Here is a 12,721-nt window from a genome sequence, read left to right as displayed (position 1 = left end):
TGTGGCTCCAAAGTTTTCTTTCCTTTAAACATTCTTCTCCATGATATGTCATCCCCAAATCCTGATCTGTTCATAACAGCTTCTTTTTGAAAACCTTTCAATAATTCACAATCACCCAGGCATAATAAAATTCAATTGACTTGGCAAACTATCTAAAGTTCTTTATGAACTCACACAAAACCCACTTCCTGGCCTTACTGCACATTATGTCTCACCGTAGCTGTCTCCAAGCTAAGATAGACTCCTGGGAATGGAAAGAATTTTAAGAGATATGTAAGTGGAGAGAGAGTTTCAAGAAAAACTGTTCTGTTTACATCAGTATCTCTACTGCCTGGTACATGGTGGGGCACACAAAAATTATACGTTGAATGAATGAATGAATAAACCATAACAGTCCATAAATACTCTTCTAATATAGATCTTCCTGACAATATTCCTGTGGTATCAAAATTCCCCATTCCCAAGTTTCCCTTTAATGATTTTTCTCCCACTTTCAAAAAAAAAAAAGCATGTTTCTCACACATTCCAAATATTACAAGGGTGCTGAACTCTTGTCTAATTCAAACAATTAAGTAAAATTCACCCACCAGATTGACGTCATCAAAATGGCAGTGTGAGGTGAGCCTCTGTAAAACTCCCCTGGAATTTACAACGAATCGAACAACAATAACTCCACAAAGGACTCCCTGCACAGCAGACAGGCAAGACGAAGAGGCCCACTACTGAATTCACCTAAAGGTGGGCGAATCGTGCGAGCGGGGGAGGAGGGAAGGGAGAAGTGCAGAGACAAAGTTCCGCGGGCGCAGGACGCAGACCTGGCTCAGTGCTCTGAGCTCGCTGCTTCCCAGAACTACCGCAGCTGCGGGAGAGGGAAGAACTCGGACTGCTAGGGCTCCGCTTGTGGCCCACAGGGCTGCGGGGGCAGCATATAACACGGCTGAACCCAACGCTCACGGCAGAGACCTTGGAGAAAAGACTGAGGGAAGAAGGCTGAAAACGGTTGTTTAAGCCCGCACTGCCGAGCAGAGAACGGAAGCCTTAGGCACTGAGACTAGCTGCCCCCTCCCTACCCTCCCAGAGCTCACCACGCCCCCACCTGCCTAGTGCTAGAAATGGAACAGTAGCAGTGTCAGATCAAAGGAATGGAATATTTGCTGTTCTGAGCACTGTGGACTGCAGACAAAGATTCGCAGCCCAACTAGTTCTGGCAAAGGGGAGGGAGCTGTGGAAGCAGGACGGGCTGTGATGGTGGTCGCCTCCATTGCTCTGGGCCACCTCTCACAACTCACCCCGCCCTTGGCCCCACCTATCTGGGCGGATCCCTGCAGGAGTAAACAGAACTGCTGAAACACACGGGCTCTGAATCTGGTGCAAGAAGAGCTATGGAATTTCAAAAGCTCTCCGCATACCCACATGGACACTGTGCTCTGTGACCCAGGCGAACTGTTAAGAGAGGAAAAGCCCGTCTCCCAGGGAATCCCCCCATTGTGTGAGAAGCTGGAATAGTGCAGAGAACATAGCCTACCGTGTGAGAAAGAAAAAAGAGGATGTAGTCGGAGAGAAAATAAAACATTCTACCAACAAGTACTGGAAAACAAAAGAAAGACCTCTTCCTATCAACCTGTTGCAGAAGCCACTCCTGTAGATGTCTAGGAAGAAAAATAATAAATCAGTAATTGCCATGAATAACCAAGGCAACAAGACAGCTCAGAAAGAAAGTGAAAAGTCTCCAGAAAAGGAACTTAAATATATGGAAATATGTGACTTAAATGACAGAGAATTCAAGATTGCAGTTCTGAAAAAACTCAACGAGATGCAAGAAAACACAGAAAGGCAGTTTAATGAACACAGAAACACTATCAAAGAACAACATGAGCATTTTACAAAAGAGATTGAAATTTTAAAAAAGAACCAAATAGAATTTCTGGAGATTAAGAATTCAATAGAAGAAATTAACAATGAAATAACCAGCTTAGGTAGTAGAGTTGACCAGATGGAGGAAAGAATTAGTGACATCGAAGATAGAAACCTGGAAATTACAAAGATGGAAGAAGAAAGAGACTTGAGACTAAAAAGAAATGAAAAAACTCTCTAAGAACTTTCTGACTCCATCAGAAAGAGCAATATAAGAATAATGGGCATAGCAGAAGGAGAAGAAAGAGAGAAAGGGACAGAGCATATATTCAAACAAATTGTCGATGAGAACTTCCCAAACTTCCCAAACTGGACAGAACTGGATCCTCAAATCCAAGAAGCAAATAGAACACCTAATTACCTCAATCCCAACAGGCCTTCTCCAAGGCACATTGTATTGAAACTGTCTAAAATCAACAACAAAGAAAGAATCCTCAAGTCAACCAGGGAAAAGAAGACGGTAACCTACAAAGGAAAGCCCATTAGATTATCATCAGATTTTTCAGCAGAAACTTTACAAGCCAGGAGGGAGTGGAACCAAATATTCAAACTATTGAAAGAGAGAAATTATGAGCCAAGAATAATATATCCAGCAAAGATATCTTTTAGATATGAAGGAAGAATAAAGACCTTTCCAGACATACAGAAGCTGAGGGAATTTTCTAATACACAACCTGCAGTACAAGAAATACTAAAGGAGGCTATTTGACCACCATCAACAGGGACAATTTGTGGCAACCAAAATATAAAAAGGGGGAGAATAAAGGCCTGAACCGGAATATGGGAATGGAGAAAGTAAGCGTGCTGAAGAAAATGGAATACTGTAAATATCAAACTTTCTTTTACATAAACTTAAGGGTAACCACTCAAAAAAAAAAATCCAGAACTGAAATATATACTGTAATAATAGAAGAAACAGAGGGAAACATCATAGAATACTACCACACGAAAATAACAGACAACAACAAAAAGGCAAAGAAACAATGGAGACACAGCCTTACCAGAAAACTAAAGATAGAATGACAGGAAATCCTCACATATCAATAATCACCCTAAATGTAAATGGACTGGACTCACCAATAAAAAGCATAAGACCTGACACAATAAACTGCATAGAAGAAAACATAGGTACTAAACTTATGGATCTTGGGTTCAAAGAGAATTTTATGAATTTGACTCCAAAGGCAATGGAAGTAAAAGCTAAAATAAACAAATGGGATTATATGAAACTTAAAAGCTTCTGCACAGCAAAAGAAACCATCGACAAAATAAAGAGGCAACCAACTGAATGGGAGAAGATTTTTGCAAACAGTGCCTCCGATAAGGGGCTAATATCCAAAATATACAAGGAACTCATGCAACTCAACAACAAAAAAACAAACAACCCAATTGAAAAATGGGCAGAGGACCTGAAGAGACATTTCTCCAAACAGGACATACAAATGGCAAACAGACATATGAAAAAATGCTCAACATCACTAATCATCAGAGAAATGCAAATAAAAACCACAATGAGATATCACCTCACCCCAGTCAGAATGGCTATCATCAACAAGACAAATAGTAACAGGTGTTGGAGAGGCTGTGGAGAAAAAGGAACCTTCATACACTGTTGGTGGGAATGCAGACTGGTGCAGCCGTTATGGAAGGCAGTGTGGAGGTTCCTCAAAAAATTACGAATAGAATTACCATATGACCCAACAATCCCTCTCCTGGATATCTACCCAAAAATATCTGAAAACATTTATCCATAAAGACACGTGTGCTCCAATGTACATTGCAGCTTTGTTTACAGTGGCCAAGACATGGAAACAACCAAAATGTCCTTTGATAGATGAATGGATAAAGAAGTTGTGGTATATATACACAATGGAATACTATTCAGCGGTAAGAAAAGATGATATAGGAACATTTGTGACAACATGGATGGATCTTGAGAGTATGATGCTAAGCGAAATAAGTCAGATAGAAAAAGCAGAGAACCATATGATTTCACTGATATGTGGTATATAAACCAAAAACAACAAAAGAACAAGACAAACAAATGAGAAACAAAAACTCATAGACACAGACAATAGTTTAGTGGTTACCAGAGGGTAAATGGGGTGGGGGGTGGGAGATGAGGGTAAGGGGGATCAAATAATGGTGATGGAAGGAGAACTGACTCTGGGTGGTGATCACACAATGGGATTTATAGATGATGTCATACAGAATTGTACACCTGAAATCTATATAATTTTACTAACAATTGTCACCCCAATAAATTTAAAAAAAATTCACCCATCAATTTATGACCTATACTAAAAAATCAATCACATTAGATAATGTATTTTCAGTAACATTTTATTTTTTATGTTTAATAAGCATAGTTCAAAATTTACAGAATATTACCCTGCTTGATAAAACTTGTAATGATAACTTAATCCAGGAGTATGCTTTAAACATTTAAAATATAATAAAAATTTTGAAATAATACTTATTTTTATTGTAAACAATTATGAAGAGGACCAATAAAAGACTTTCAAATGTAAAAACACATTACATTGGAATATAATTTTGTGGGAAAAATGTAATATATTAAGAAAAAACAAGGAAGTTATAAAATATACTATTGTTAAAGAGCCTACTATTCGTGTAATTTTTACAAATGACTGATGATGAATGTCAAATGTCTATCATATTTAGATTCTAAAGCACATATTTAAAAGAGGGCTATAACAGCTTTATTTTCAAATAGCAAGATTTTCAATACACTGCAAAATTGAAGTTCCTTAAACTGTTGACAAATTGTTCTGTCAACTTAAAATTACACAAGCAAGTGCAAAGTTTTTTGGAATTGTTTTTGAGGACACATGATGAAAAATATTTGAAGAGCACTCTTCTAAAATGATCTTAAGTTTTCTACTCAGAGTCATAGAATATATACTTTGCTGAGGTCACCTGGCAGTCTAATCTCCGTTTCCAGCATTTATTTGGTTATCAAACTCAAGATTTCACTAATGTTATGTTTCTCTTTGAAGCTCTCCCTGATTCCAGTGTCCTGGCCTCAATCATAATCCATGACTTCTTTCACGATGCTTCCATGGCTATTCTGACTTGTAGCTACTTGTACCTGACTGCCCAAATAGACGATAAACATCTTAAAGGGTTTCATTCATTTTTATATGGCCCAGAGACTCAGCAAAGCTTTGTATAAAGGAAGTGCTTCACTTAATATTTTTATTAATTTAAGGAAAAGGGCTCTTGCCTAAGAAAATCAAAGAATGCTAGCAAAGTAGACAAAGTTAGGAGAGAGTATCTTGTAGGGATAAGCGTTTGCTTTTAGGCTGATTGGTTTGAGGTAAAAGTGGCACAGCAAAGTGGAGATGTCCTATGGTCAGAAATATGAGACTAAAAAGTGCCTGTGAAAGATGAGAGCTCAAGAGAACATTAAAGAATGACCTGCGAAGAGATGAGGGATGACTCTTAATGTGAGTGACCTCACTCTGGGAAGGAGTTCCAAATTAGCTGGAGGAGGGAGCAGGGAAAGAAACAGAATCTAGTAAGTGCAGAGGTGAAGTGAGGAGAGAGATTTAAAAAGGAGCAAAGGATCGACGCTGTTGAAGGACTGAGACAGAGACTACAAAATAGCCAACATGTGCTAGTTGGGTAGAGGTAGGACATAAGAATAAGGCAAAAAAGAGCCTTGCATTTTCTTTAAGAAAGATGTGGCAACCAGAGACAAGAAGGAAATTTATGAACAAGAATTGGAAGCAGAGTACAGCACAGATCTGAAGTGTGGCTGTACAAAAGGGAGAATTGGACTGCAGCTGTGAGAGGGAGAGCCTAGACAAATCAAGACCACTTTTCATTGTGGCTGTTGTTTTGTTTTTAAGTTAGGAGACACTTGAATGGGAAGAGGAGTGCCTCACAATAAAGAAACCAGAACGACAGGGGGAGTTTTATGAGATAAGTGCTAGTGGATACATTTAATTTATGGTCTGTTAAATTCTCATGTATTTTCCTGTACTTTGTATTCTATACTCAGCACTTGTATAATTCCAAAATGCTTCGTATATTATGTCATAAACAAAAGCTTTAGTATTGTTCCTTAAATAAATAACTAAAAGTTGATATTTAAGAACAAGAGAAAAAATAATAGTAAAATATTGGAATTTTATTCATAAGTATCATCCTAAAGCTTTTTATGCACTGTGATATGTTAGAAAATAAAAATGTTGATCAAACAAGACTGTGTTGATAAATTATATTAAATATATCATCATAAAATAAATTATATTAAATGTTACTTTAAATTTGAAGTTTTTAAGTTTTCTATAATATAGCTGTATCTCCTCATAAAGGTGAGTTTTCTGTGATAGCTCTAATAATCATAAAACAACTATCTTTTCCTTCTTATTTTATTGACATGAATAGGAAAAAAACAATAATTTCAAATTTACCATGTGTTTCACAACTTTTTTACATGTTTCTTACCATGTTTTATAACTTTCAAAATAATAATATAAATAAGATCCCTTGGGAATTTTATGAAATAATTTTAACATCTACATTAATTAACATCCTCCTGAAACATATAATAATAATGAAGTGTTTACAGACAATGAAAACATCTATTCTAAGTGATTTAAATAAGGGATAACTATGCCATAAGATCCATGCCTGACTTAATTTTTCAGCTACTCAAAAACATCTAAAGAGTTTGGTTTTCCAGTGACTGAATCAGACCTTGGAAAGCCTTCACCTAGGTTATGGAGAGAAGAAAGGAGAATTGCACTTTTTCGTACATTCCATATTTCTACAACTTTGAAGTCTCCTATAAGCTAAGGTGCTTTTTCACAAAAACAGAAACAAATCAAAATTTGACCAGAAGATTAACAGAATTGCATGAGGAGGATTTTCAAAAATCAGCCATTTCAACCTCCTTGTTCCCCTTCTGGAGAATCAGAAGGAGGAAGGGAGTAGGGCTGAGTTTTTCAGACTCCCAGTATGACCATGAACTAGGATACCTGCTTCCATAAGCTAAGCACCAGGAAGAAGATAACGAAATGCTCCTGGGTATCACTTTTATATCCAGAGGGACAGAAATCTGCTCCTCAAGATTAGTAAAAGAAAACCTTCTCCACCACTCAAGTGATTTTTATCATGGTACTTTTTCGGAACATATTAATCAGTGAGTCAGAATTCCAACCCCTAGCCCATATCCACATGACCAGTTTGTCTTTTCAGGTTCAAAAGGTGAGCTCTTTTGATAATAAATACGAAATGGAGGAATGAGGGCTTTTAAACAAACCACACACAATCCTTAACTAACCAATTAACTATTAATAGTCAATGCAGTAAAACTTTTGTTATCTGGTCAGACACTACATGTGCCATCGTATATGACAAGATGGTGTTTCTGTCCATTTCTAATTCAACAAATATCCATTCAACAAATATTTGTAAACACCTGAAGTATGCCAGATGTTCAGGATATATGAGGAAACAAAATAACAATCTGTGCCCTCCTGATGGGGATATTCTAGTGGAGGGGCTGGGGTTGGGGGGTGGGGAGAGAAACCCACAACAAATAATAATAAATGAAATCTTTAACAGGTTAGAAGGTGGTAAGTGCTATGGGGGAAGAAAAACAAAAACAAAAAACGTAGATCAGGGTAAGAGGGGTACAGGCATAGGGATGGGGAGGGTATCTGAGTGGACTGTAGTTTTAAATGGCGTGAGAATGGTGCTTACATAGTTGGTGATTTTTGAGCAGAGTCAAAAGAGGTGAGGTTGAACTTCACTATCTCTGGATACTGAATTATAATCCTTCCTGAGAGGCTGATATATCTGGCAATGGTAAAAAGCGTTCAAATATTTTTTTTTTTCATTTGTTTCACTTAGGGGACTCGATGAGTTTTGACGAATGGATTTTGAAACAATTGACAACTTTATGATAAAGTACGAACTCCTGAACTTCTGGTATCTGTTTATAATTAAGCCAAGCCTTAATAAGACTCACTGTATAGATTATGTGATTGAAAATTCAAAACATAAGTATGTAGCGAACATCTGACTAGCTAAGTGACACAAGTTAAAGACCAATGACAGTAAGAACCTGTGTATCTTTGTCCCCACTATATCCACTGGACACAGAACAGTGCTTAGCTCATGGTATGTACTCAATAAATGTGGATTTGATGAACGAAGCAAAGAATGGCTGGGGATACTGGAGATGAGTGGTAAGTGATGAGGATTTCTGAGATTTCAGGACACAACATAAGAGCTCTTCATATGCTCAAGGGGCAGAATGTGACTTTCAACCTAACCAAACTCTTTTTAGAAAACAAGGCTATAATGAAAATTGTGCCATATGTCTGCTTATTGCATCTGAGATGTTGACTGCATCTACTCTTTCAGAAGAGAATATAGAAGGCAGTTTATGCCCAGGTGCCTTTTATTTTTCTACCTCACTACAGAGTCAGCAGCCTGTGTTGACAGGCTCAGGAGAGCCAACTAAAATACAGAAAATTGGACTTTCAAGATCTAGTCAGTCCTCTGCAATAGCAACAAAATGTAGAAGTACAAAGCCATGTTAACCAGGAAACTTCGTGCTTGTCCTTGGAGGAAGGATAAATGTCTCTGTACAGATGCCAACTCTGGAGGTTGGCTGCAAAGGAATCTGCCTTCCAGGCACCATGTGGGCATGGACACGAGGAGAGCAGGGGCCAGGTTTGGGACGATGTCATTTACTAAGTTTTCAGGAGTCATTTGTAGGTCAAGGTTGCCAAGTTAAGAATAAAACCAACAAACAATCAAAAAACACCTTTTTTGGTAACTGATTAGCAAGGACTGAGCTATGAATCTATGAGCTGGCGCCTTCAGAGCCATGGTTCTCTTCTTCCCCATAAAAACAGAGAACAACGTGACAGTGCTATGTGTTACATTCGTTGGCCAAAAGCACAAAAACACCACGTTTAGAAATTCTGAATCCCAAAAAAGTCTCTTATTATTTTTTGTTGTCTGTATACATCAACTCCTTTGGGTTAAAATCGTATCTTTTTCAATTTTTAATTGTATGTAACTCAATAAACGGCAGTTAAATGAAATAATAAATGAAGAAATGCAGTGTGTTTCATTTTATTAGCAGTGTGCAAATGAATATTATTCAATAAAACTATGAATTAGAAATTATGATCAGCATGCATGACAAGTAGAGAATTATGGCAGTTATATACAAATGGGCATTTATCAATGGTCTAAATTGTCTGGACTGGAGAACTAGGATGACCACATTTAGCAAACAATTGCTCAATTTTCTTTTGGTCTGTAGAAAAATTTTTAATGGTTACAGAAATTATATATGCCACACAATACCTTTTATTAACCAATTCTGGCTTTAAAAAGGGACTGCTATTAATGAGAGGAGTTAGGTAACATGCTCAATATTAAATAAAAGGCTTACAATAAGAGACAAAGAGGACACTAATAATGTCAAGATGATCTTATACTCAGACATATATTACTCATTTACCTAATATACCGACAGTTACATACTCAATTCATGTAATTATCATAGCATAAGGGAGGAATGTTTAAGAAGGCAAGGTCATTTATAATGTGAAACAAAATGGTCTTAGTATGTCTACTATAAGCAAATGCTGAAACATTACTCATTTAATGAGTATTAATAATATATAAAACTTAGAATTATGTGCATAAAAAAGAACATCTGCAGCCTAGACTCAGGAAAGATACTACCCAGGCAGCACTTTGATGCTTAATTTGCCTTTTCAGTGATTTTAAAGTGTTTCTAAATATTAGGTTGCTGCAAAAGTCATTGTGGTTTAAGATGTTAAAAATAATTGCAAAAACTGCAACTACTTTTGCACCAACCTAATATCTAAGCCACAGATATTTGCATAACTTTTCTTTGTTTTGTGGAAGTTGAGGGGGTATTTTATAAACTCCAAATGAAAAATAAAGACGTACCTGTAGAATTGCAACCTCATTACGAAGCTGGCTTTCTTGTTTTGTTGGAAATCTTAATTTGTCAATTATTTTAATAGCTACATCTCTTCCTGTTTTACGATGTTTTCCTTTAAAATAAAAAAGGGAAATATTAGCTAATGTTATTAAATATCATCTATATTAAAGAACACCAGAATTTATAAGGACACTTATAGGAATTATAAAAATGTTCCATCAAATAAATTGACATTTCTCATGTGTACTGACTTATATCCACAGATTTCATTTCTTAGCTCTATTATTACTCTGAATCATATATGTACCATAAAATTAACCACAATTAAGGATACAAAAGAATTGGGACATTAAAGCTAGACGTATCAACAGCCTGATACTTTTCTCATAAAAATATATGTTTTAGAAACTGGATCTTGAGTTACTTAATATGGAAAATGTTCATAACACCAGCAGAAGACTCCTTAAGAAAGCACAATTTTCAATTCCTGATAAACAGATGTGTGTTATAATGGAAAGAATAAAAGTCTTGGCTCTGTCACTTACTAGCTTCATGATCTTAAGCAAATCACTTAAACTTTCTGAGTTTTAGGTTCCTCATCTTCAATGGAAGAATTGTAAGAATAAGATGAAATAAGATATGTAAAGTACACATAGTGCCCAGGTAACTATACCCACTCAAAATGTGTTAGTTATCATCATAATTATTGTCATCATTATCGCATGACAGTCCCTTTGCATACATTACATCCCATTTAATTCTCACAACAAACATTTGAGGGAATCTATAGGGCACGAGGGCACCCTCAAGCTCTTAACTTCTACACTACTATATTGTGTAGGTTTAGAATAAAGTACTGTTAATTGAATCTAAAAAATGGAAAATGAAAATGAATCTGAAAATGGAAATGGACCTAATTACTCAGTGTTTTTGTCACATACAAACGAATTTGAAATTCCATTATTTCAACATTTTTTTGAATCTAGTGTTCCTTCCCCCTGAATCTATTCCATCTGACTCCTTCCAGACTGACTCCTTTCACCACAAAATTGTCTTGTTTTCACATTCTCTACTTTCTTAATATCATTCCTTACTCTTTGACTCACTGCAACCTCTATTCCAATTCAGCCATTTTTCTGCAACTACTCTTTTCAAGGTGTTAGCTTCTTTGGTCTCTAATCCTCTGTCACTACAGTGCTTGACCTCTCTTCTGAGACTGTTCTTATACACTTCACCCCCTATGGGTCTACTCTTAACTTTTCAGTCTTCCTTGTGGAGGCCTTCTCCTGAGCCTGCTCCTTCAATGTTGGATGCTACAAATTATCTGGCACCTGCTGGTCTCTGTAACTTCATTTCTCATCCACACACTATATGCAGTTATGTATATTTACCATGCTCTATAGACGACAATTTTTTTTTTGCATATGCTTATTACACTGTACAGTAATACTGAGTACTTGGTTTCTCCTCTATTACACTGTAACACATTGATAAAAAGCACAATGGTTGCTGACTCATATATAGGTTTTCATTTTAAAAATCATTTGAGCATTTTATGAGAATCAAAATTACTTTGTAAAATAGAGTAGAACTTAGTTTTTAACTAAAAAAGCACAATATTATACTGTCATAAGTAATAATTATTTCAGAGCAACCCCACCTCTCAAAAAAGATAATTTGTTACTGATTATATTAAGGAACTGCAGCTACGGTGTCATTTTATGGGGCAGGTAAAATATTAACATTAAATCTTTCTTAAAGACTTGAAAAAAATAATAGAAATGGCTAGAATCTCAAACAGCAGAGGTTAAAATAACAAATTAACCAAATAGTTTGACAATAAGAAAAAATATAAAAATTTAGTATTTCATTTGAAAATTAAAAAAAATGAAAACCTTAATGAAACACAGTGTTAAAAGTATTATAATTAAAAGATATTTGTGTATAGTTACACGAATGAATTTCTAGCGTTCTGATGACATATGCTAAAAGCAAATGGAACTAATATGTTTATGAATCACAACTTCCTAGTTTCTCAATATTTTGTTTAAATAAACTAACATGTATCTAGTACGGTGTACAGAGTTATTTGTACATATTTAAGCAAAAAAAGTTTTTTAGGAGTAGAAAAAATTCTCTTTGAAAACACAAATGTAACACTTTTCCAAATCGTGATAACTCAAAAGAAATTTCTAAAAATGTAAAACACAAAGAGACATATATACAAACATATACCCACACAGGTCTTGTCTTTTATATTTTGCTTGGTGATACTACTTTTATAAATACAAGTAGCTAAAATTTTAAATGAATACAAATTCTTAGTGAGCTAACATACCTCCATAAACAATTCCAAACTGCCCAGAACCCAGTACTTCATCAGGAAAAATCTGATACACTGTGCTGATGTCCTATAGGTGCAAGTCCAATGAAAGAGAAATATGAAGTGAAAGAACATTAGTCCTAATAAATTATGTAATTTTATTAAGTGTATCATAAATATTATTAAATATTTTAAACAGAAATTGTAAATGCTAGATAAAATCAATAATAGGACTGTAATAGTCAAATCACACTCCTGAATGAATGAATGAATGAATGAATTATATTGTATTGTTTTGAAAACTATTCTGCTCTTAAGCAGCAGAGGTTTTTTAATGTTCATCAGAGAGAAATAAGACATAAAACTATATAATGCCATTTACTGTCAATATTCAAAAAGGGACTTGTTTATTGAGATGGCTACTTAGAAATTTGGGTTAAATAATCAAGGTCGTCAATCATATGTTAGTGTGAGTCCTGATTTCAACCCCACTACTGTTGATGGCTAGAATGGTG

At 35.7% G+C, this 12,721-nt stretch overlaps 1 protein-coding gene across 3 annotated transcripts in view; it reads right to left on the bottom strand.

Annotated features, from left to right (window-relative positions):
* The window catches only part of PRKD1 (protein kinase D1), a 297,817-nt gene that overhangs the window by 36,054 nt on the left and 249,042 nt on the right, over positions 1–12,721 (bottom strand). For all 3 annotated transcript variants that reach the window (XM_019746850.3, XM_074328119.2, XM_088796919.1), the window contains 2 exons: positions 12,222–12,294; positions 9,889–9,995 (listed from right to left, as the gene is read on the bottom strand). In XM_019746850.3, coding sequence (XP_019602409.2) covers positions 9,889–9,995; positions 12,222–12,294 — 180 coding nt within the window. The remainder of the gene's footprint in view (positions 1–9,888; positions 9,996–12,221; positions 12,295–12,721) is intronic.

This window comes from Rhinolophus sinicus, chromosome 3, assembly GCF_057876585.1.
Source record: "Rhinolophus sinicus isolate RSI-liver-muscle chromosome 3, RSI-T2T, whole genome shotgun sequence".
Lineage (NCBI taxonomy): Eukaryota > Metazoa > Chordata > Mammalia > Chiroptera > Rhinolophidae > Rhinolophus > Rhinolophus sinicus.
The sequence above is the reverse complement of the archived record's forward strand: the minus strand, read 5'-3'. Positions and strand labels throughout refer to the sequence as shown.